We start from the raw sequence: 27,100 nt of genomic DNA, 5'->3' as shown, positions 1-27,100 counted from the left end.
CTGTGTTTGATGGGAAGAAGAATGAAGGAAATCCTGCCAACAACTTGGCCGATGACTCACACCCAGGGAATCTGGTTCAGATCATGTTGGAGAGTCCGCTTGCCTAGAACACAGTAAGGCAATGGTGACAAGCATTATGGGGACGAAGGAGAAATAAGAGAAAATAAGAGCATAATAATATAAATCACTCCATTCTGATGTCATGCTGTCAAGCAGTTCCAGAATGGGCTGAGTGAAGAGGGCAGGGGTTTTTAGTTGGTGGAAATCCAACTCCCACACTGAGTGGTGCCTTTGAATGATTTTCTCCTTCCACAATGTAGTAGTAGTAATATAGTAGTAGTATAGTAGTAGTAGTATATAATATTCATTACACTGTTGATTATTACAGGATGCAATCTGGAATAACTACAGAACACGACAAGCTGAAAAACTTTCAAAAAATATGCAACTCAACATCTGCCACTTCACAACAGCAAAAGTTCTCTATTACGCAATAACACTCAACCTAAAAAATCTTCTGAAGGTGAGTATGAACATGAAAAATGTTATTCTTGTAATTGTATTTCTAATTGAGACTTTATTGTATAGTGCTTATCTATCAATTCATGAACTATACAGTGAACAAAAGAAAAGAAAGAAACATTAAATAGGGCAAACACAATGAGAGGCCAGGGAGAGAAGAGGGAGGAATAGAATTAATAGAATAGAATTTAAATCAAGAAAGGACAAGGTAATTTTCTGCTGTCTTCAAATAGATTGCCTCTCTCCTCATCAATCCCAGTTCTTCTACATGATCTCATGTGTACTTCCCAATTTTATCAGGAGGACGGGGATGAAGGACGTACCCAGGATCTGAACTGGGAAAGGGGAAACTCATGCCAGATAGAATGGGGGGAGGTGGGTGGTTGCCAAAAACACAATACTGCATTGTTATTCTTGTTTATATAGAGAAGTTTTAGTTAGGGTGAGCAGACGTGCTGTTTTTAACGGGACTGACCCTTTTTTCCGACGTTAAATTGTCGCTTTTTAATAATTCCAGTCCCATTTTCACACTTTTTTAATAATGGCATGACCACAATAGTTGTAGAAAGTTGCCTAAAGTGACTGGATTTATTTTTTTGTGTTTGTTTACTTCAAGAAGTTTGAACTTTTCTCCATAGATGTCATTACAAAAAAAACTGAGGTAATGCACTCTGGTAAAAGGTAGAAGAATTAGTAATTTCAAGAAGTTTTATGTTTATAGGTTTTCACAACTAAACTAACTTTCATTTATTTCTATATTTCAAGGTTTGCAACACTTCCTTCTCATTCTGCCAGCTTTTGAATCTGGCCAATCACAAATTGTCTGTAATTATTTTTCAGTCAATAATAGGCTTCTTGTACCTTTTGAATTTGCCAATAAAAATGAGAGGATGTGTCCGGATTTAGTCCAGAACCCTCTCGAACCATCCCCCCGGGTATATAAGCTGCGTATTTTTCAAGCTACCTTGTCTTATTGATTGTCGTCTTTCTGAGTGTGTGTGTTCAACAGCCCAGGTAATGGCCACCAGTTTTATATCTCTGGAGCTACCTCCGCAGACTTATTTTCTATCAGCTAATGTAAAATTTCATGAAGACTTAAATTGAAAATTGGGGATAGAGAGTGCGTTACCCTCTCGAGATCCCCTTCAATTTATCTTGATGTGACTACGATTTTGTAACTGTTTCTCCTTTCTGTAAAGCATTAAATTAACCTTCATTCTAGTCACCTCAGCAGCCTCTGCATCATTGGGCTGTGAGCCCAATTAGGGTTTTATACTTAATTTTCTAGGAGCACAAGTGTATGCCTCCATACATTTTGTGTTCAGGCCAGTAATTTAACCTGTTCTTCTTTCCACGAAGGCCCAGTAGTTTGGGTAATAGATACTCCTGTGTAAAAATTGTAAATTATATGTTGGGCCTAGAAAGGCCAGAAATTTGTAAGATTTTTTGGGTGTAATGTTGCCTTGAGCGGGCTGTAAGAAATTGGGAGCACAGTCTCCTTGGTTAAAGTTGGAGAGCATGTAAGCTCTTTTCTGAGATTGCTAATTTTACTGTAATATTGAAGGGTGCCTTTGGAAGGCCGTATTTGTAACCTTTGGAGCAAAGTGCTCTTGAATTGGGAGATTCTCTCCTCGTCCAACTAAACGCAACATTTGTGATGTTGTAAACTTGTAAATTTGGAGCTGGAAGATCAGCACTTGTAATTTCCTAACTGCTATTTGTACCTGTAACCTTGTCATTTCACCTAGTGAAATAATTTGTTAAGTTTGTGATTTGAAAAGAAATATATCCTTTATGTAAAGTTTTTAGTTAATCTTCGATATAGTAGATGGACCCATTCAGCCTGCACCTTCCTTCACCTCTCTGCGATCCACAAAAACATGGTGTAACCCCCCCCCCCTTTAAAACAGAAGGAAGCACATAATACAAGATACATATAAAACACGTAATTATTTGATAATGCAAAATAACAAACCTTACAGAACGACATCAGCCGATGATCAAACAGGAAAACACTTTACCTTTTACAAACACGTGGCTTCGCAGGATAACCAACATGCCAACTAGAGAAGGAAGTATGGGAAGCAGGCCGGGAAACCCTAGAGGACGAGACCTTACGCGACGTTGTAGGGAAAGAAACGTGAGAACATTAACCCTTTGTCTAATTTATTTAACATATAGAATTGAATCAAGGTATGAAGTGCACAAGGTTAGATAACATTATTAATTAAAAAAATCAAATCGAACCACGAGGTTCCTATCAATGTTTCTCTCAGGAAAGTGAATATTTACACAAAGTTACAATGACATTTAAATAAGTGAGCATAATTTTGATGTTGAAATTTACAATGAAAATTTAAAGGGAACAATGACCTAATTACAAACATCATATAAGGCAAGTTGAAAAATGTTACAAGAGAAGGGAACAACAGAAATTAAATTTAGCGCAGAGGCCTATAGAGAAGCAGTCCTCTCCTAATACACATCAGTGAGGGACGCAAAGCTCAACAGGTGTACACTAAATTGGTACGGAATTACTGGAGGCAACTCGGGAAAAAAAATTTAAAGTTTACATATTCACAAAAGATTAATAAAATGAATTGCCTCCAAAATAAAGGGTATGCCTAGTTGACGAACTACGGCATTACAAATCAAAAGCGGTGAAAACCAGGGTCTAAGGCAAACTCCGAATGAATGAATTTACATTTTAAGTTAACACTTGAGAACAGAAAACATGCTTACCCCGGGAAGACTGAAGCCGGTGAGCGGACCAACTTACAAGGTGCGTCCGATCGTTACGACGTACGAAAACCAAAGACGCTGAACAGAGCCTTGCTCTTGCTAAGGAGCCAAAAAGCCGGAAATTAGGAAATACTCAAACAGCCAATCAGGGAAGCTACCTATGTTTCGATCCGAAGTTTGACCAATACCAATTAGTGTTATTTTCACCAATAGAATTATAGCACCAAATATGGTAATGTGGGAAATTCATTCTAGAGATTTCGATTGCGAAACTCAGCGATTTCTTGATCGAAGCCTCCACGTGGCACTACAGGGTGATACAAAAAATGGGTTACAAAAAAAAACATATTACTGGAGATCTCCAATATCAATGTCAATGATTAAGTAAAGAATTGTCTCTTCAGCGAGTCCTGAAAATACTTTAAAATACAACTTCATCAAAAATAAAACACACAAATTTTTACATAATTTTTACAACAACAAAAATTTAGTCGAATTCTTCAAAAAATGTTAGTTCCTTAGTTTCTTTTGTCAAGTCAAAAATGATTCCGCCAACTATCAACTCACCACCGGTGACATCCTTCACCGTCGAAACTCGAGCTCAGCTCGATAATAATTTTTTTTTTTTAATGTTACATTAACTGGTGATTTTAATTGGAGGTCTGAATTTTGTGAACACACACTGATACCAATGCGTATCAACCACATCTTGATGCAACTTTTACAAGTATCTTGTAAGCAGAATTTCCTAAGCTCGACCACAGGTATTGCTGTCCATAGGATCGCTGACATCGCGCGCCTGCCAACATGGTTTCCCTTTTCAGTCCAACCAGGGTCTCCAATGACGCTTCATATAGTTCACTCGCATAGCGAACTCATAGTGAACATGTAGTAAGGCATGGCGCAGTACTGGATAACTGCCACCATCAGGAATTCTGCGACAATGCACTCCCAGGTTGAATGCAAACAGGTCAGGAGTTTATAATGCCCCTTCCAACAGGCACGACAGGTTCCCTGTCTGGACCAGGTCATAGGGATCACTGGAACAGAGATCAACCACAGCAGAAAAGGAAGAAATACGGGAAAAGGCATAACCTCGGCTATGCAGAAGAGAAACGTAGTGGAAACAATTATTATTATTATTATTACCATGTTTTGTGGATCACAGAGGTGAAAGAAGGTGCGGGCATAAATGGGTGGATAAACAAAAATCGAAAGACTGATTTAAAACTTTAAAAGTGCCAGTGCTCTGGAGTATATATATATATTTAATTATTTTCAAATATTAATACTTTGCCAAGTAAATAACAATAGGTTACAAAAGTTAGCTCATAAGCTTGAAAAACACTTTTAGGAAGGTCTGAAATAATCAGATAACAATTTTACAGGCTGGGCTTGAAGCTCCCAATTACAATTTTTACCTGAGCATTACTGCTCCTTTAAATCACTAGTCAAGGGGACGGATCTCCCAATTGCTTTTACATCAACAGGAAGAGCATTATTGCTCTACAAATTTACACTTAGGAATCTATTTTCAAAAATTCACACTTTCCAGGCCCATCAAAGGCACAACCTACATTTAACAAAATCAAACTGTATTCAGTGTCTAAAAAGCTTAACAGTCTGCTATCTTTAACACGAAAAGAATGAAATAGAATTTAACAGGGGTAACAAGTACCCATTCTACATGGCCTTCAGTAGAAACACTAGGTTACAGTTTACTGGCCCAAAAATCAAAATGGTGAGGAGGCAAACTCTTGCACTCCTTAAAATTTAGTTCAAATGCATAAAATCCTATTTGGGCTTATGACCCGACGTTACAGAGGCTAAGCCTATACTACGGAGGTGACTAGATGGAGAAAAATTTCTAAGTTACAGAAATTACAAGATAGAAAATGTTTAAAAAATCATAGTCACCTCAAAATCAAGTTGAGGGGTAACTCACTCTCTATTCCCTGATTTTGGTTAAGTTCTTTCAGCTTGATTGAAATTTACATTTAAAGTTTGAAATTTACATTTTAGAAAATAAAGTTACATTACTAAAGATTTGAAACAATCTCCTTGAGGTAGCTTTGAAAGACTATCACATTTTAAACTGGATCTGCCATTACCTTCAGCTGTTGGACCTCCCAAAGATGGATGAGGCGGCCCCCGCCTCTGTTACGAACACACTCTAGACTGTAGACTGGAGCGATCACAAAGACGTCATGGCTCACAAGCTCTTGGCTTTTATACTGGAGAGGAAGGTTCCAGAAAACTCTGGCCTAAGGCCCTGACACACCTCCAATTTTCATTTGATAATCAAATAAATACCAGAAGGTTTTGATTGGCAGAAAAATAAATGTACAAATGTTTTCATTGGCCAACATCTTAAGTTGGCGAGAAGAAATAGAAGTACAGTAAAATGAAAATGTTAAAGGTCCACCTTTTCAATACCATGAATGTTTATTGATGTGAGTATATATCACATAATGTTTAAAGAAGATTGGTACTAGTTTCAGCGGTCATTGCACGTCATCATCAGCCAACGAATCAATTGAGCAAAATACAACTTATCAAATAGCAATATATTACACATGATAGCACCTACAAGACAAATGTTAAACTATGACTAGTTAAAATATAAAACACATGACAGCAAATACAAGGATTAATGTTAAAAGTTAAATTGTAACAAGTTAAAACAATGAAAGAAAATCAGAGAAGGTAACACAATTGTTAGGGTATGATACACGAGAAAATAGTCCAGCTTGAGGTTTGTAGAACATAAGGTGTATCTATATACAACACTTGAATGCACCTACTAAGGCAAATTTTAAATGTAACGTTCAAATGAAGAGGGTATGGTGCGTATGACCATCTAAAACACATGACAGGACCTATAAAGTCACTGTTAGATTATAATCAGTTGAAATGATGAGGTGCGTCTGACCGTAAAATATAAAATTTTTGAGAAGGTATCCCAGTTGTTGAATCTTGATAAACAAGAGAATAGTCCAGCTTGAGGTGCATAGATCATAACGTAACATATGTTATCAGTGGGAAGAATAAATCTTGTTCTCTTAAGTTGCGGTAATTAACAGTCTTAATTCAGGTGGTTTCGAAGCCAACAATGTGGTCGTGTGAAGATCATAATTTGAATCAACGTCACGATTCCCAGTTCAGTATGGAAACGTGGAGACCTGACGAAAAGATTGAAAGCCAAATTAGGCGTGATATAAATGTACATAGCCAAAAGAAAGATAAGGGAAAAGAGGCAAACTCACCTTGAGCAGCGTGATGGCATGGATGCTGAAAGGAGAGGAGCTGGGCTAATGAAAAGAGCAGTAATGGAGGCCGAGTAGCGGAGGGGAAGGGAGAGAGAGAGGAGGGAAAGGGGAAAAAGGAGGAGCTAAAGCTGAGGAGTAGGGCTAAAGTGTTGTAAACTTTAGCACACCAAAAACAAAGTATAAACAATTCAGTTTAGGAAACCTTAAAATACCAAATTTATCTTTAATTTCAATAGTTCATCTTCACCCCAGAGGGCATAACATAAGTTGATAGTAGAGATATCTGTTGAGAAATGTTCACACTTATCTCCAAAATGAGTTTCAGCTATCCTGCCTTCTACTATAGTGTCTGACATGGATGAATTACGTTTTAATGATCATGCATAGTTTGTCCTTTTCGGCATGAGAATTAAAAGTATGTAAGAAATATTTATATAAGTACGAGGGGCATCTATTTTTTTTAAAATGCTATTTGTTCGGGGCGTTGACCTATAGAGATCTTTTGCCCCTAATTGCACCATGTGATATGAACCTGCATGTAATTGGAATGGAGGAAGTGTAGAGTGTTAAATGTGAGGTAGGAACGTTAAGGACAACACAAACACCCAGTCCCCAGGCCAAGGATATTAATCATTTACAATTACAAACCCCTGACCCAGCCAGGAATTGAACCCGGGGCCGCCGGGTGACAGGCGGACCCATTGCCCCCTACACCGCGGAGCCGACAGAGGGCATCTATTACTGTAAAAAACAAAGCTCAATATTGTCATGAATAGGGCTCGGATGTTTAAGACCTAATAATAGCCCAAATAAGCAAGCACATATGACCTCAAAGGTGACGAAATATTACCTCAAAAGTGGAGAAATATGACGTAAATATTACAAAATATGACCCGAAAATGATTAACCTAAATGTGGACATTATTAATAAATTATAAATCAAAACGACAATTCCTTCGGTACATATTTGTTAACTAAACTCTTTATTCTTACTTTCATATTAATTTTCTGGATATACATGTTTAGCAGTTATTCACAGTCTATTGCCCTTGTTTCACTTATTGAACGTTTGTGAATACATAGCTATTAAGTACTGGTACCAGGTTTGATAAGATTATCAGATGACACAATATTTTAAAAGTCAAAACATGTTTGCACTCTGTAGTGGTGGATTAAAATACGAGAAAACTAGAAATCAATCTATTTTTTAAATATTTTGGAATGTTCAAACCCAGATTTCATTAATATTATTAAATGCATTAAAGTTTAAATTGAGCACCACGAAACGAATGAAGTAGATGTCTTTCAATACATTATGGTAGCACGGCAGGGCCTACAGTGCAAACTGACCTATCATTTTCATTCCTCTCTGCGGGTGGAATTGAAGTGTGACAAGATTCATCTTCAAATCATCAGGCGCGAAAGAACTCTGATTATCACTTAACGCATTCTTGTAAGAAGAGAAGCTCATTTCTACGTCACAGGGTTATTGGTGCATATTTAAATCATGTAAAAGGTGCAGTGAAGTCTATGGCCTTCATTCTATACAAACGGTATTCTACTTGTATTAACTACAGATATGATACCAAGAAGCAGTTTTGTGAACACTAGTTCGCATTCGATAAGTTGATTTTGCACAGCTACAGCTGTCATCAGACCACCGAAATATGACAGAAATATGACATTTCTATGAAAATTGCTCAAAATATGACATTACGACAAAAATAGCCAAAATATGCATTTAAATGACAAATAAAAATCGCTTAATTGTGACGATAATCACCTGATTTGCACCAAAATACAATCAGGCAAGAGAATAGAGACAAAGATAAAATATGACTTTTCCTAAACATTCCGAGCCCTAGTCATGAATAATATTTTTAAGTTTTATAGAATATAAATATATTCTCTCATTTAAAACATACATGCAAGTAAAGTCATCTCTGTACAGGCCATGAAGGCCCTTGGAAGGGTGGAAGGTAAAGGCTTCCACTATCTGTAACCTCAGCACTTGATGGGGTAGTTGGTTAGCTCCACACCTGACTGCATTTTCCCCCAGGTGTAGGTTGAGTGAACCTCAGGACCATATGCAACTTCGGAAGTGGAAATTTCGTTTCTTAAATTTTTTGATTTCCTGACAGGGAATCAAACCCATGTCCTTCCAGGTGAACCAAGCATACCTTTACCACCTCCGTCAGGTAGCCCCTAAAACATACATAGCCTATGTAATATAGAAAAAGATATTTCTTTTCTTTAATATATAATTTACCGGTCTCAGAAACTGGATGGTTCTCATAATGTCTACAAGAGGGATGGCTCCATTGCGGTGCTAACCCACCTGTAGTGCTTAACTCCAAATAAACAGAAAAAGCCCTGGAAAAAGAGTATTTCCCTTAATATTTTTGTTTCAGTTATTTCTAATTCTGCGATCATTATTTTCTTGTTCTGCGGGGCATTCTGCATCATAAAGTGCTTCTGGGCTAATTACAATTGAGTGATGCTGAGGTTTGGAATTTCTGGTTAAATGATATGCTATTTTTATCTTCTTAACTCTTGATTTAGTGACTTCTTCTTGTGAGACCTTTTGATCAATAACTCCTGGTGAGGATTACCTGTTATGGGACAGAGTAGACCATACAGTCAGTGACTCAATGCTCAGTGTTGAGTAGTGATAAATAACCTGGCTCTCTAAAGGGGCCAATGGCTTTGAGCACTGGAGCTCATTTAGGTGGATGATGGTCCCCCATTGGAGGAAATATCACTGAAACCAGCATTAAGCATCTGTTCTTCAGGTTAGGGGTGGCATCATTGAAACCTGGCAGTTTGCTATAAAATGCCTTTGGGTATGGCGAGTCCACTGTAATAATAGCCTATACAAAGCATCAAGTGGTGGTGGTAGTGATTATTCTTTTAAGAGGAAGTACAACTGGGCATAGCTCACAGCTGCCAAAATTACTTTCACACTGCATTGCGAGCATAGCCCGTAGTAAGGTTTGACAATTCACTAAAAATCTAGAATGAGCTATGAATGCATCCTTGTGGCTACATCATGTTTTTTCATGTATTAGTTACGAGAGTATTTCAACAGATGGCAGTATTGTCTAAGTCAGAGAATTTATGATATTATCAATGAGTGTACATTAGTAGATGTCACTCAATGTGCTCTAAAACATGGCTTCTTGCAGCAAACAAGTGCTTGATGAAAGTGATATTTTCGATATTTTATGTAATCATAATCCTTCATATCTAGGAAAAAAACAGAAAACTTTACTAATATGTAGATATTCTTACGTATTCATGCAAATATGAAATGCATGGGAACATGCAGAAGGCTAAAGAACCAATTCCAATCATAATGAAATGCAAGACGTTGCTTCAAATTCATATTTGGATGTCAGTAATATTTACATTTGTGCTTAAAATTATAATTATGTTCTTTTAATATCATCTTCACTCTGAGTATCTTCGCTAACATCATCTTCCAAGCCACTCTCCTTTTTTTTCTACCGCTTTTCCCATACCTGTGGGGTTGCAGGTATGAACTGCGTCACACATGTGGATTTGGCTCCGTTTTTACAGCCGGATGCCTTTCCTGACGCCAACCCTGTATGGAGGGATATATTCACTATTGCGTGTTTCTGCGGTGGTTGATAGTGTGCTGTGTGTATGAATATGAAGAGGAGAGTGTTGGGACATACACAGACACCCAGTCCCCAAGCCAGAAGAATTAATCAGAAGCAATTAAAATCCCCAAACCGGCCGGGAATCGAACCTGGGAACCTCTGAACCGAAGGCTGACCATTTAGCCAACAAGTCAGACTATCTTCCAAGCTACTATCATCACAAAAAAAAAAAATTGAATAAAATTTCATAAGAGCTCCCATTTTTGTTATTATTATTATTATTATTGAACAATTATTATTTTTATATCATTTTCATTATTTTTGTTGTTTTGTACGAGGGTCATCCGGAAAGCAGTACCCGTTAGTGCTGCATGAAGCACTGACGACTCGGGTAGCCACTGGGCAAGGTCAGAACGCATCAGTGGCTTGTCTGCCTGCTCTGTGTGAGGTTGCGTGATGCTAGCATTGCCTGTGTTGTGTTTGTGATGGTTTAAAATGTTTAAACAAATTGAGAACCCCCCAGTTGTGAAGTGAGGGCCGTGATTAAATTTCTTAATGCACGAAACGTTCGACCTTATGATATTCATCGCCAATTAACGGAGGTGTATGGAGACAATGTGATGCACGAGTCGTCTGTTCGGCGCTGGTGTCGCAACTTCAACCTGGGGAGGGGGAATACACACGACAAGGAGCGTTCAGGGAGACCATCTGTCATTACAGATCAACTGCTGAGTGCAGTAGACGAATGCGGGAGGAACGATCGGCGCGTCACAATTGATGAACTCTGTGAACATTTTCTTAATGTGTCTCGAACAATTGTTCATGAAATTGTCAAATCCATCTGCATTATTCAAAAATCTGTGCAAGGTGGGTCCCTCGCATGCTTACAGAGGAACACAAAACCAAGCGTATGGCTGCAGCACTGACGTTTCTGGGGTGTTATTTTGATGAAGGAGACTCTTTCCTGACTTGCATCATTACTGGGGACGAAACATGGGTTTGTTATGCATCACCTGAGAGTAAACAACAGTCAATGGAGTGGCATCATGCTCATTCACCATTCAAATCAAAATAATTCATGACAGTTCTGTCCACCAGGAAACTCATGGCAACCGTTTTCTGGGATCGCCGAGGTGTACTGCTCATTGATTTTATGGCCCGTGGAGACACAATTAATGCTAATGCATATTGTGAAACATTAAAGAAATTACGGCGGGCAGTACAAAATCGTCGGCGAGGTCTATTGTCTACAGGCGTCATTTTCCTTCATGACAATGCCAGGCCTCATCCAGCTGTAATAACACAACAACTTTTGCAGCAATTCAAGTGGGAAACCTTCGACCATCCCCCGTATAGCCCAGACTTGGCCCCTTCGGATTTTCATCTCTTTACGAAGCTTAAAGACTTTCTGGCGGGAAAAAGATTTGACAGTAATGAATAATTTAAATGAGCCGTGACTACGTATCTCAATCGCTGGCGGCGGAGGATTATGATGCTGGAATACAAAAACTTGTCCCACGTTATGATAAATACCTAAATTTGCTTGGAGATTATGTGGAGAAGTAGTATAAAGTATGCTCTTTCCAATAAAAATGTGTATATTTGTTAATATTTACTCCTGTGTCTTTATTGCACAAATGGGTACCACTTTCTGGATGGCCTTCGTAGTTGCAATGCACATTTTACATTATCAAAATAGGGTAAATATAACAGCACTTCAGAAAACTGTACTTAGTAATCCAAAGACTTTCTTTCATTTGCAAAACATAGTATAATTTATAAACAGTTTTAAAATCTCGTGTCATAGCTTTCATGAAACAAACAAAATTTTTCAAAACTAGATGCTCAAACAAGCACAAAGAAAAAAGAATCTTGCAAATATCCCATGTAGGTACAGAGGTATAATGTTTTTAAATCCTTAAAAATGCCCAGTCCAAAACATTTGTTAGGGATATTCAGTCTGAGACCGGAGTGGGTTAAAACTAATCAGAGGGAACAAAATGGAAGGGATCTGACATTTGAAAAAATGAAGGTATTGGCCAAAGAAAGACAAGGGACACAAATGCCATGAAAATGAAATACTCTTTTTATTGCTTTACGTCACACCGACACAGATAGGTCTTACGGTGACGATGGGATAGGAAAGGCCTAGGAGTGGGAAGTGGCCGTTGCCTTAATTAAGGTACAGCCCCAGCATTTGCCTGGCGTGAAAATGGGAAACCACGAAAAACCATCTTCAGGGCTGCCAGCAGTGGGGTTGAAAGACTCTCTAGGCCTTGAATGCTTTAACACCATTGGGGTCGGGAAAGACCCAGAGTTAACCAAGGGATGTCGGATAGGATAGATGAAAGTGAGGATCCTGGCACAAGTAAGTGGAAGCAATGCCAGCACTCAGCTAAGGGCCCCGTGATCAACAACCAATGCTCCCAAGTTAAGAGCCCTGGGACCCCTTTTAGTCACCCCTTACAGAAGGTAGCGAATACTGTGAACGTATCAAAGTGGATCAGGACTACGGATGAGATGGAGGCTAATGATCCACTGCCTGATCCGGGAGCTTCCTGGACAAGGTTAATGGGAGAAGAAAAACCATTTTAATTTTGACCAGCACTCTGGTCTAGAGATTAGAGAAGTGGGTAAATTCCTGACTCAAACTCACATTGCCCTTACTTTGGTTGCTATGAATGGAATTGATTTGGTCTCTTGGATACAGCAAAAGAGTATAAGAAGTAACAAAGACAAATATTAATGGGTGTAAAATTCACTGCGTAGACTTTGCATCCTTCAAAGGAAGATGACCATCTGTTGGTAAACATTGGCCTGGAGGCATTGCTTCAGTACAGGACTGTTTGCTTGGGTGAATATACGTCTCAGAAGGAACTAAGATGGAAGATGTCAATTCTGCAGTGGGAAGAGAGACCAAGAGGAAGAAAAGACAAGGAGAAACTTGAAAATTTAGGAACAAGGGCAAATTCTACATCTTGCTTCACTGCTGTCTTCATACATGAGATCTCTCTCCCATCAATCTCATTTGGACTTTCCAGTGTGAATTAATCGGAACAATGGAATTTTTTTCATTATTTTCCCAATAATTAGCGACAGTGTACTACACAAGACTTATTCTTAGTTCCCACAATCTCTACACATTATTTGCACTGTTATTCAGTGTTGTTTAATTTGTGTGGCGATTGTTGTGGATAAAAGTATTTATTTTGAAGTGAGGCACTATGGAAGACTTTTGAGGTAGTAGTAATACCTGTTTCTTCAATAGATACGACTCCCAGGAAGTGTAGTGCGGTTATAGCATTATCTCAAAATACTTCTATGACACAAAGAAAGTTAGCTACTAAATTTGGTGTCAGTGTAGGCAAAATAGAATTATTCAGAGTACAAACAAACTGGATCAATTTCACCAAAGAAAATTAACTCTGGCAGGAAAAAGAAAATGACGCCAACTGATGACCGTTTTCTCCTCAGAAGAAGTAAATTAAACCCTAGGCTAACTGCTGTGAACTTGCCACATGAATTGGGGGAAAGGGGAGTATATCTGCGCATTTCTAATGTTCGCTGTAGACTTCTGTTAGGTGGAAAGAAATCAGCAAACCTGTAAAGAAACACCTTATAACAGGAGAAATGCACAACAAACGTCTTTTGTGGGCACATAGTCATCACGACTAGACGATGGAATACTAGAAGACAGTTCTTTTCTCTGATGAGCGTTATTTTCAACTGCAGGGGGCAGAGGGTTCAATATGTGCGCCGAGTAAATAATGAGGCAACAACTTCACATCATTTGCAACATACCGTAAAACACGCCATGCAGACAATGCTTTGGGGGTGTTTCACACATGAAGGATTGGGACCCATAGTATCAGTTGAAGGGATGATGAAATCTGACCAGTACATCCAAATACTGCAAAGAAGAGTTGTTGCTGAGCTGGAAAAGAGGTTTCCAGAAGGTGACAGAATTTTTCAACAAGATCCGGCTCCTCGCCATACTTCAAAGAAAGTGAAAAAAAAATTCAGAGGGAACAATATTCATGTCTTAAAAAGGCTCAGGTACTCTCCTGACATAAATCCCATAGAAAACTTATGGGCTATTTGCAAAAGGAGACTCGCAAAACTTGACTGTTCCACCAAACTATGCATGATAGAGTCTCTAATTAAAGTGTGGTTTCATCATGATGAACTGAAAAATATGCACTCAAAGCTTGTGGAATCAATGCCAAATTGTGTGAAATAACTTGTAAAACACAAAGGAGGAAATATTAGATATTAGAAGGTATTCAAGTTATGTATTATATAAATAAATGAAAAAATAAAAATGTGTACTTTATTGCCGCATTTCAATTAATACGCATGGGACTGTAATTATGTCTGTGTCACTAGTAATGTTATGGCAAGATTGTCAACAGAGAAGCAAGAGCTTACTACTTCCGTTTACATTTCATTTTGGTTTTGAAGAATTGATAGGGAATGAAATGAATTTCATGCAGGACATTTGCTTTTGTGGGAAGCCGGTAGAATATGAGCATTGCTGGAGTGTTAAGCGCACATGAGGAACATGGAATAGTGGTCTATTTCAGATCCTCATGGATGAACATGCAATGGGAAATGAAGTAACAAAGATGTGCATTTAAGAGTGCCATTAACAAATCTGTGAAGATAGCAAAGATCTTTGTCATGCAGATGTTTACTAAGGTCAAAGATGTTGAAGTATGACAGAATTTGTCTGGTACTTAACTGTCTCTGGCTGGGGTTACTGACTTGCACATTGTATGCAAAGAATGATGATAATGATGATGATGTTTGATGTTTAAGGGGCCTAACAGCTAGGTCATCAGCCCTAATGGCACAAGATGCAATGAAATGGAAAGCAGAACTTCAAAATGTATCCATCGGCTAGAATCTAAAATGATTGATAATAAAAAACATGATTGTGAAACAAAAACAATCAGTGGATCGAATTCATAATGCCTTAATTATTGGGATGATGCTTATTATATAAATGGGTCTATAATTCAGGTCACTGGCCCCTCACAATGGTATTATTACTAGTAAAGCAGAACAATAGTGTTCCTCCTACAGTGGTACTAATCACAGGTAATGTAGACCCATGGTATGTCATACACAATGGCACCACTCACAAGCAACGCAGAACCATGGTGCTCTGCACATAGTGGTAATAATCACGGGCGCCTGTGGTGTTCCTTACTTAGCAGAACTAATCACAGGCTACGTATACTCGTGGTGTCACTCACATAGTGGTATTAATCATAGGTAATGTGGACCCACAGTGTATCACACATTATGGCACCACCCACAGGCAACACAGACCCATGGTATTTTTCATATAATGGTACTACTCCCATAGTAATTGATACTATTTACAGACCCAGCTGCAGGCCATCGCAGTTTGCATTCCTTAGGTAGTAGTGATTGTTGCTCCAAAAGGGAGCACAACCAGGCACATGTAGTAGTACTAATCACAAGTAAAGTCGATCCATGGTGTTCTGCACGTAATGGTACTAATCACAAGTAGTCTCATGGTTCTAATGTCATCATCTCTTGGTCGCCCCTTTTAGTCGCACCTTACAACAGGCAGGAGATACCATGGGTATATTCTTCATCCGCATCCCCAATCCACAGGGGTAGAGAGAGAGAGAAAGAAAGGAGAAAAGAGATCCGACATTTCAAAAAATGAAGTACCGGACAAAGAAAGACTAGGGCCATGAAGGGCATGAACATGAAACACTCCCTAGGCCTCAAATGCTCTAATATAATCGGGGTGAGAAAGGAACAAGGTTTGACCAAGGGAGGTCGGACAGAATAGGTGAAAGTGAGGAGCCTGGCACAAGTAACTGGAAGCAATGCCAGGACTCATCTACGGGCCCCGTGGTCACCAACCCATGCTCCCAAGTTGAGAGCCCCTGGGGCCCCTTTTACTCACCTCTTACGACAGGCAGGTGTATTCTTCATCTGCATTCCCCATCCACAGTGAGTTGCATAGAATGAGAATGCACAGATTTGTGGGGACAGCTGATGATGAAATGGGGGATCAAAAATCAATGATAGGAAAAAAAGTAGTACAGAGATATAATTTTGGATCATTCAAGTCATGAATTTCAGTAACTCGAAGGGGGTCCAAGAGACCTCATGGTGCAGTATGATATATATGTAAAGAGAAATTTAGCCTGCTATTGTGAATTATTCCAATATCTTTGATGTGATTAACAGCTTTTAGTGGAGTGTTGTTTATCTCATAGTTGTGGGCAAGCTAACATTCATTTAGGCAGACCAATGCTTGAACACATTTTTCAGCATTCATTTTGAGTTTCTATCTAGTCACCTATTTGTAGCATAAGTCCACACACATAATCACTGGAGTTCACTATGTTTTTGAAAATTGTTAGATCATCTGCATATAGTAATACAGTAATGGAACATCGTGAAATGAAATGGCGTATGGCTTTTAGTGCCGGGAGTGTCCGAGGACAAGTTCGGCTCGCCAGATGCAGGTCTTCCAATTTGACGACCGTAGGCGACCTGCGCGTCGTGATGGGGATGAAATGATGATGAAGACGACACATACACCCAGCCCCCGTGTCAGCGAAATTAACCAATTATGGTTAAAATTCCCGACCCTGCCGGGAATCGAACCCGGGAGCCCTGTGACCAAAGGCCAGCACGCTAACCGTTTAGCCATGGAGCCGGACATGGAACATGGTTACAGTACTCTTTATTTCATCTTTGAGGTCATTTACAAAGAGAGAAAAGTGCAGAGGTAATAGAATTCCTCCTTGTGGGATACCAGACAAGACATTCAACCAGGACATGGAGCCTGGAAATATGACTCACTGTTGAAGATTGAAAAAGTTTTTTGTAAGAGTTAAACAGATTGCCATGAGTATAATACTTGTGAGATTGTTTGTATAAGAGCTGATTACGGTTTATAGAGTCAAATGCTTTAGGCATGATGTAATGAAATGAAAAACATTCTAAATTTAAATTATTTTTCATTATTGGTGTATGAAATCAATAAGATTTGCGTTCTTTAGGTAGTAGCGATTATTGCTCTGAAAGGGAGCACAACCAGGCACATGTAGAAGTACTGATTGCAAGTGAAGTCAACCCATGGTGTTCTGCACGTAATGCAATAATATTTTGAGGTAAAAATCAAAGTAAAATCACGTAACAAAGTTAATCAGGTTTTGTAATGTTTGGTTACACAAATATCAGTTGCTAGTTATTTCCCTTTTCAAAGTCATTTAATATTGCTTGGTTATTCCATGTAATATTTGCAATTGCACTGCAATGCTGGATTATGGAATAAAATTCTGATAATTGGAAAATTTGTCAATCTGAACAAACCCCAATTTACAATTCATTGTTCAGACTAGCAGGACTGTACTGTAAGTTCTAAGCCCCTAACAGGAAAATTACAACTTACTTCACCACAGTATTTATCAGCAATAATTTATTATTCTTTCTTTTCCCAGGCTGCAATATACCATGGACACATCTCAAGAGTAAGCGTGTTCTCACAGATTGTAGCTATTTCTATCTTAACTGAAGGCGAAGAAGGTAAGTGTAACACAGAATTTTTCATCCCGGCTGAATATAGCTATATTCCAATGAACCTGACATTCCGTCTTTCTTTTTTCCAGACTTCACTGCTGATCTGTACAATGATGTGGCCCTGCTGTTCACTTCTTGTTCTGACGTTATCTCGTCTGATGTACCCTCATCATTAAAGGTAATATTCTACATTGATCCTTTGAAAATGCATAAGTTAGGGTAGTTTATTGTATGGAAGTTGTTTCGCACAAGGCTAACCAAAAAGAAGAAAACATGAAAGAAATAAGCACAGTAACAGGTAATTATAGGTACAGGCAGAAACAGTTAAGACATACAAGAACAAACACTAACATGCATACACTTTTATAACACCATTTGTAAGATGAAGGGACTAGAGTTCCATGAAGAGATACACTGCCTTGCTTAACCCTCGACTGGCATTGTGAAAACTTTGCTATGTAAATGGCGTTTTGGGGTCAAAAATGATACCATAGAATGGATCACCTCAAACACCCTTTATTTAAGTTTCAACAATAAATACATGTCAATTATATTTCCTTATACCTTTTGCATTACCTACAATGAGAAATAAATATCTTTACTGATTATAGATTGTGAGATAATGCACAATTGTTTTGCCATCACTTATTTTAAAAGAAAATCACACTCCCATGAATTAAACTTAAATGAAAACAAATTTTAAATGTTCATTGCTCCAAAACAAATTCAAAGGTACATTTAAATATTATAGGATACAAAACCCATAAAACGTTTGAATTTCACAGTCATTTACATCATTTTCACAATCACTTAAGGGTTGGAAGTTTGACAATAATGTTCTGACTTTGACGTCTAACTTGCCTGTTGGGTTCAGTAGCTGACCACTTCTATTTGTTCCTACCAGAGAAAGATGACGGCTGGTTATGGACGTCTAGGTTGTCCATGAAACTTCCCTCTTCGTCTTCTTCATCTTCTTGTTCCGAATGCGTGTCATGCTCGGAATTGTAATTTGGATCATTTTCATCTGATAGATCACTATTGTCACTTCCTTTGGCATCTTCCTCTAAAGCACTGCGATCCTAGGATCACGCACTGACATACCATGGCAAGATGTGGAAGCCATAGCAAGGCTTACACGAAGAAAAAGTACCAAACACGCACTTCGAATAAAATATGAACACTTACAAAATTTTATGTCATGACAAACTTCGTAACACAAACACCGTTGTGGGGTTATAAACGGCACCACACAATATTTCAATCAAGTTCCTGAGAAAACTAATATTTACTAAACGCTACAACTCCAGATAGCAGTTGACCTTGCAGTAAGTAACAGCTACAGTGAACAGCGATAGCCAGAATGGAATACGGAAGGAGCACCAGGGTTGTACAAAGTCACTGGTATCTTTAAAGACCCCACAACACCAGTCGAGGATTAAAATGCCAGAAATCATAGAATCAACACTATCACCACTAATAGGAAGAAATCTGAAACAGAAATTATTTATCCCACAATTCGGTTTGAAACTTCAGGTAAACAACCTGAGAAAGTGAATAAAGAAATTAAAGCCATATACAAATTCAGGATATCATATTTCTTAGACAAATATAATGTAATGAAAATTGCAGTCACTTGTCTGTTCTTTGGCTCCAGAGATACAATAATTGTACCTTCCACTTTCTTTCATTGATTGGAGGAAAATATATAAATTGGAAAAGGGCCTACAGAACATAATGTGATCAATTTTATAAAGTAATCTGTTGTTATTCTTAGACATTACCTTTATGACACAACATTTTAGTTGTATTTTAAACCAGATTTTATGAACTGAAACCAAAATGTGTTATTCTGTGTTTTAATGGCAAGCTGTTTGAGCCAGATTGTAAAAATAATAAAAAATGTATCATGTATAGAAAGATAATAACATGAATGGGGATACATAATAGGATGAACACAATGACAGGTCAGCAAAAGAAACCAAAGGAAAAGAAGACAAGCAGAAAAGGACAGCGACAATCTTCAAATAGATGGACTCTCTCCTCATCATTTCCAGTTCTTTTACATCAACTTCTTCTTTGTCCCTAAACCAAAAAATACCCCATGGCATAACAGCCTTGATGGGCCTTGGCCTACCAAGTGACCGATGCTCAGCCCATTGGTCTAAAAGCCTGGTTGGTCTAAAAGCCTGGAGATTACGAGGTGCTGCGTGGTCTGCATGACACAATGCCTTGGCCATCCTTGGCTTTTTAAACCAGGGCCGCTATCTCACCATCATGTTGGTTGAGTGGACCACAAACCACGCATTTCTGGCATCTGCTAATGAAATGATCTATTACTTGTCTTAATCTTCTTTGAGAAAAACTTATCTGTTGGCAGATCACTTCATTTAAATTGTGGGAATTTGTATTGTAAAACTGATCTTATAAAGATCCCCAGAGATAATTATCAAAGTGGATTAAATTGGTGTATCCTACAGACCATACATTGTTGTTGATAAATCATTAAACACTTCATGAATTACCTTGCAAGGATTCATTCACAGTATGAGCTATGTCAGAGTCCTACTGAAAAGACACGAAACTATGTTCTCTTGTAGCTAATTTTCCAAAAAAAAAGTTTAAAATTTTTGCACGTATCTTTCACTATTAAGCGTTTCCTGGAAGAAAGAAATTGGACCTATGACTCTGTCGCTAAACTCCTATATCTGTCATTAAGGGGTTTCTCAGTGAGCAACATAAGGAGATTAATTTTACAAATTAACATATCCATGTAAGTTGAAACAAGCCTCATCCAAAAACAGAATGAAATCAGGATCAGTTTCTCTAGCTTGCACACAAAATCGAATCCTTTACACAGGATTCCCAATTTAAGTTTTCTGCACCTCCGTAACCTTTTAGAGACATGTTTCTTTCTTTTTCAGTCACCAAACGTCCGGCTCCATGGCTAAATGGTTAGCGTGCAGGCATTTGGTCCAGGGGTCCTGGATGTGATTCCTGGCTGGGTCGGTGATTTTAACCTTCATTGGATAATTCCAGTGTCTCAGGGACGGGTGTGTGTATGCCATCTTCATCATTAGAATTCATCATAGGCAGGGCCGCATCCTCACAGACACACAGGTCACCTATACGGTGTCAACTCGAAAGAACTGCTCTAGGACTCTTCGGAAGCCACATGCCATTATTTATTATTAGTCTACGTAAACAAACTATGTTTATTAATGAACATAGGTTTTCCTGGCTCATTGTATTAAAATAAATAAATATGCTATCTGGATTAAAGCCACTTATATATTTCAACCAGTCAAAGAAAAACCACCTCTTGAAACACCGGGCACATATGAAGTTCCATATGATTGTGGTTGCTCATATTGGCATGAAAAAAGGCTTGTTAGCCGCAAGGTGAAAGAACACATCAGGTCAGTCAAGAATGTCACTCTTTCATCCTCCAGGGAAAATGCTATAAGCCAATCTGCTATAGCAGAACACTTCTACAGTACAGACCATGAAATCCTCTTTGACCAGGCAAAGGTCATCGCGCCTGTAAAAGACTTTTATGCTCGACTTGTAAGTAAAAGCATAGAGATGGAACTGTGTCCAAATATCAACAGGGAAGACGGCTTCAAGTTATCAAATACATGGAGACCTGTACTCCAGAAATACATGCAATAACACTACCATGGCACAGCGTGGCGCACAGAGTCTGGTGAATCAGTAACTTCACTCCTAACCACCACAGCACAGTGCGACAATCCTCGAGTCCAGTTAGTGGGGAGGCCGTGGATAGTATGGTCGTGACTTCCACGTTCCTTCAAAGAATTTCTTTGCTCTCTGTCAGAGGCAGACTTTCATATGCCCTTTCAAAGACCAATGTAATTTGGCAGAAAGCTGGCCTCTGCTAAATATATATAAGTGTCTTTAATCCAGTTAGTATATTTATTTCTTTATTTTAAAACTAAGTTTATCTTGCTTTCTACTTATCCTACACTTCCCGCATCAAGATTGAAGATGTCTGAATGGCTCCTCAACATGTGATTATATTCACCCTCCTGATGAAGCTGGAAAGCAAAAATGAACTCATCAAGGGCTGAGAAGGAATAGATATTAAAGAACTGGGATTGATGAGGAAGAACCTGTCTATTTGAAGACAGTAGTGTATGAAGATATGGAAATTGTCATTTTTTAAAATGTTTATCCTCGTCTTCCCTTTCTATTGCTGCATTTTTCCACACTGACCTGTCTTTGTTTATCCCATTATGTGTTGTTTCAAATTCCTATATCTCTCTATATAACTTGATTTTCCTAATAGTTTATGTAATGAAGGAATATGTTTTATACTTCAGGTCCTAGCTGAAGGCATAGTAAAAACTCAGCGTGGAGAAGAATTCTGTGCCATTTCACCTGCACTGGCTGTTGAATGGATGGAACTTAATGCATGGGACACTGCTATTGAATATAAGAAATTCCTCTTAAAGCATGGACACCGCTGTATTAGAGAGGTAAGAAAAAACATTGGTGGTGGTGGTGGTGGCGGTGGCAGTGGTGGTGGCAGCGGTGGTGGCAGTTTAAACAGGAAGTGCAACTAGGCAACGATCATCTCTGAACAATAAACAAAGGAGGAAGATGGAAGAGGTCCAACCCTTGAAGAACGAAGGCATCAGCAAACGGAAGTTTCTTCATAATGCCTTCAGTAGTAATGCCATCCAGCAAAGTTGAGTGGCAACAGAAAAGACAGAGCACACCTCAGTTAACAATAGTCAGGCAGTGTAATGTTACTGTTGATTAGTTTTAGGGGTTTTAAAACATTGTAGCCCAGTTCACAGACCAAAACTTTTAATATCTCCAATATTAATCCTCGAAAGATAAAAACATCCATCCATTATCTAAAGGCTAAGCCTTGTCGCTGCAGCCACATCCCACGGTCTTCAGCAGTCCTTTTCATCATGACATAGGAAGCAAAACCCACCCGAGTGATTATGTTCCTAAGGTACGAGAGACGTGATCTTCCTCTCGACTTCTTCCCTAGAACCTTTCCTTTGAAGACATTCTGGAGAAAGGTGTCATGAAATTTAGCTTTCCTCTGCTCTGTTGAATAAATTAAGGTCCGTTTCTCATTAACATAATTCAAGATTTGGATATTAGTCTTCTTTTCTGTCCAATTCATCCCTGTCAGTCTTCTCCACAACCACATTTCCGCAGCTTCTAGTATTGATTGTGCTTGTTTTCCCAAAGCCAAGTCTCACATTCGTAAGTTAGCACACTCCAAACAAAGGTTTTAACATATCAAACATAAAAGATTGAAAATTGTATTTTGCACAACTTTTATGATATACAGTTCTTCAATACCTACCTACCTACCTACCTACCGACCGACCGACCGACCGACCGCATTTAGGTATGTTGCCCAGGTGTCATATTCTGTATCAACTGTTTGCCTAATCTTTTCTTACACGTTTCCAAAAAACTCGGAAATTTATCGAACATTTCCCTTGAAAAATTATTCCAATCCCTTACTCCTCATCCTATACATGAATATTTGCCCCAATTTGTCCTCTTGAATTCCAAATTTATCTTCATATGATGATATCTCCTACTTTAAAAAGCTCTGCTCCACCTTATTTATCTACTGATGTCATTCCATGCCTTGCTATTCCATTTTCATTCCATGTTAAAATTACAACTGATAAGAAAAATCTAATGTATTTCCAGTTTGATGTACTCTCTGAATCATGGTCAATGAAGCCTGATGAAGTAATAAAAATTCTACAAACCATGGTGAAAACATTTAACCAGTCTGCACAAGTTCGGAAGCCTCTAACTATTCAAGAAGCTGTGACAGAGCTGAAATCAGTAAAAAAGGAAAGAACAAGGTAGGGATCAAAGTCATATTTACAGGAAATGTTGTAATTAACTAATGTACTGGTCGTTTTAAATACACACTACCAAACACCAGTGATTATTAGAAATTTCCAAAGTGCTTTGATAAGTCTCATGAATGATCTTTTTTTTAATAGTCTTTTGCTTGCTACCTAAATACTATAGATATCAGAGATAAATAAAAGGAATGTACAAATTACAAAATGAGGCATGCCATTCCAACTACAAGAAGAGGAACTGCTATAAAACTGAGCCATTAGATCCCATAGGGGGTTGGGTTATTTTATTGCCTCCCAATACTTAATCGTCCAGTGCATTCAAAAGACCCTCATAACTTGTTTTGTAACATAACGTCCCCTGTTCACTTAATTGATGATTTCTTGCCTTTTTGTACAGGGGAAAATTATAATATTCATTTAACACATGATTTTGTGTTCATTAAAAAATTCTTAATGCAGGAATATACCTGTTCCCTGATTGTTGTGGGCTTCTGGTTATCGTCTAGTAAGCATGTTCAATGTATCTAGGACTTCTAATGATAAATTATCTTTTCAAATGTTTCCTTTTCATTGTTTAAGCTATGTTTCAAAAGTATGAAACCCACAACTTCACAGTTTTGTGGCTTTGATGAATACTCAAATGCCTGAAAAATATTTGATGAATATAAATAATAGATAAGTTATTTTTTAAACATGTCTCTATAAAAACTGCTTGATGTATTGCAGTTCATTTCTCCATTGTTACAGAAAGACTTTGAGACTAGACTATCAGCACTTGCACTCAAGGCCAATGTTCCCACTGGTCTCCTTGTAGTAGGGTTGTAAATCATCATATATTTAGACTCTGTATGTACTTTACATAATACATTGTTCTAAGATCTCTACAAATGCCATTAGTGAAGTTATGATCACTTAAATTACACTGAACTATTTGCTGAAGTCATATCTGCTGGGACACAACCTAATTTATATTTCACTTGAATTTGATTGAATATTATTTGCTTTACAGATCTATCCTGAAGTTTTTGATGCCATGGTGCAGGCGAACTGTTGCATGCCGAGAAACATCAAAAGCCAGTCTTGTCTCAATTGTACACGAATTCCGTGTGGCGTATCGTGGACTTGCAGAGCTGTTGCAGCTTGAGGGCAGATTGCCAGACCGTCAACTCATATACTTCCTGACTCACTATGAACTGGGACAACTGATAGAATCTCGAGATCCAACCCTGTTGGCTAAGTAAGATATTATCTGTATACAGTATTTGTTTAGGTGAAATTATTTCTGAAAACTTTGTGAGAAACAAAAATAATGAGCTTCTGTTAACACTACAGCCGGCAATGTGGCAATGTTAGACTCCCTACCAGCAATCATTTTTAATAATAATAATAATAATAAGAAGAAGAAGAAGAAGAAGAAGATTGGGAAATGTATATTTGAAAGAGTAGAGGAGTTTAAATTCCTTGGTGTAATAATCGATGAGCAAAACCAAAGGCAACAGGAACACCAAGCTAGAATTAAGAATGCAAATAAGGCATTTTACTCTATGAGCCCTATATTAGGCTCTGTCTGCCTGGTAGCCATGATCGTTAAGGCGAAGAAGTCTTAACGATCTGACACTGAGGTTAGCCGGTTCGAGTCCCGTAGGTCGAAAAAATTTCACCATCAGAATGTGGCCGGCAGGGTAGGGGAGGTGGTGGTATACAATTTCTAATCACTAGATTGTGTGCAAAAAGCCTGGATTAAATTCCAAACCTCTCCGCAGTGCTCATATGGAGTGAGGGCACATGACGCTATTGATGGTGATTCGTCCGACGGATGGGGACGTTAAGAATTGAGCAGACCCCTTGGTGCTGTTCAACAGGAGTAGGCTACATGCCGGCACTGGGTTTCACCCTCTCCCTTTCTGGTGTCAGATATCACTTCATTCATTTCACCTCATTAACTCCTCTGATGAGGTTGACATCAGGAAGGGCATCTGGTCATAAAAACCCGCCATGACAGATGCATCTCACCTCATCTCATACCCGACCCTGTAGAGAAATGGGACAAGGGTCGGACAAACATTAGACTCTAATTTTTTAACAAGGAATGAAAAAATGATTATCTACAATACAATCATTCAACCAGTACTTCTGTTTGGTTTTGAGACATGGAGTATAACCAAGAAAGAGCAGCAGCAGTTGCAATGAGAATAAAGTTTATAGAAAAATATTTGGCCCATGGTTCGATCCTATCTCTCATAGCTGGCAGAAAAGATGAGATTTACACCCTCTCTCAACAACACACTATAATGGGTGTGATAGAATCCAACAGACTGCACTGGGCTGGACATGTAGGCCCTACTGAGGATGCAGGATAACAGAGCACTAGTAGATCTATATAAGGGATCTATTAATGGAAAGAGACCTTCAGGAAGACTCCGAAGCACCTGGAAGAAGGAGATCAACAAGGTATGCTGGACCCTCCAAATTCATAACTGGGAAGAGCGGGCTCAAGATCAAAAAGGATGGAGGAAGAGGATTGTGAGATCGGCATGGGAACTTCACGCCCTCAGAAGCTACGGAGTGAGTGAGTGAGTATAAGGAGAAGAAGAAGAGGAAAATTACTATGTCAAATATTTACTTGATTTTAATACCATACATAACATAACATGGCATTATTATAGATCATTGTAAAGCTAGAGACTTACTCATTGTTATTCTATACCAACATGCTATCTGTTAGCAGAAAGTTGTATGTAAATGAAGATAATGAAGCATGAACATTACCAGTAGAGATCATGGCAAAGAATCAATTCATCAACAATTGCCAGTCACAGGATTAAACTGTAATGAAGAAATTCTGAGTGTATTTCATGTCTTGTCAATTTTTTTTAATAATTCATTATAAACCTTTTGACCCATACTTTGAAAGTGATAGAATTCTGTAATGACAGAATCTATATTTTAATTTGTATGTTAATTGTATATTTTTACAAATTATGCTTGTAAATTCCACACAATAATAATAATAATAATAATAATAATAATAATAATAATAATAATAATAATAATAATAATAATAATAATAATAATAATAATAATAATAATAATAATAATAATAATAATAATAATAATAATAATAATAATAATAATAATAATAATAATAATAATAATAATAATAATAATAATAATAATAATAATAATAATAATAATAATAATAATAATAATAATAATAATAATAATAATAATAATAATAATAATAATAATAATAATAATAATAATAATAATAATAATAATAATAATAATAATAATAATAATAATAATAATAATAATAATAATAATAATAATAATAATAATAATAATAATAATAATAATAATAATAATAATAATGACAGAATCTAGAAACTAACTGTAACTTGGCAAGTTGATCTGAAGCCCCAAAAAAATATTCTTAACTCAAGACTACATCTCATCTCCTAACATCATACCGTATAGAACCAGTACAATTTGTTGC

General features: G+C 37.8%; 1 protein-coding gene across 2 annotated transcripts in view; it reads left to right on the top strand.

Annotated features, from left to right (window-relative positions):
* The window catches only part of LOC136871678 (rifampicin phosphotransferase), a 210,305-nt gene that overhangs the window by 165,717 nt on the left and 17,488 nt on the right, over nt 1–27,100 (top strand). For both annotated transcript variants that reach the window (XM_067145175.2, XM_067145176.2), the window contains exons 20-25: nt 389–523; nt 17,653–17,737; nt 17,821–17,909; nt 22,072–22,227; nt 23,438–23,598; nt 24,614–24,841. In XM_067145175.2, coding sequence (XP_067001276.2) covers nt 389–523; nt 17,653–17,737; nt 17,821–17,909; nt 22,072–22,227; nt 23,438–23,598; nt 24,614–24,841 — 854 coding nt within the window. The remainder of the gene's footprint in view (nt 1–388; nt 524–17,652; nt 17,738–17,820; nt 17,910–22,071; nt 22,228–23,437; nt 23,599–24,613; nt 24,842–27,100) is intronic.

The sequence above is a fragment of the Anabrus simplex genome, chromosome 4, assembly GCF_040414725.1.
Source record: "Anabrus simplex isolate iqAnaSimp1 chromosome 4, ASM4041472v1, whole genome shotgun sequence".
In the NCBI taxonomy this organism is placed as follows: domain Eukaryota; kingdom Metazoa; phylum Arthropoda; class Insecta; order Orthoptera; family Tettigoniidae; genus Anabrus; species Anabrus simplex.
This window is presented reverse-complemented; position numbering and strand designations above follow the sequence as displayed.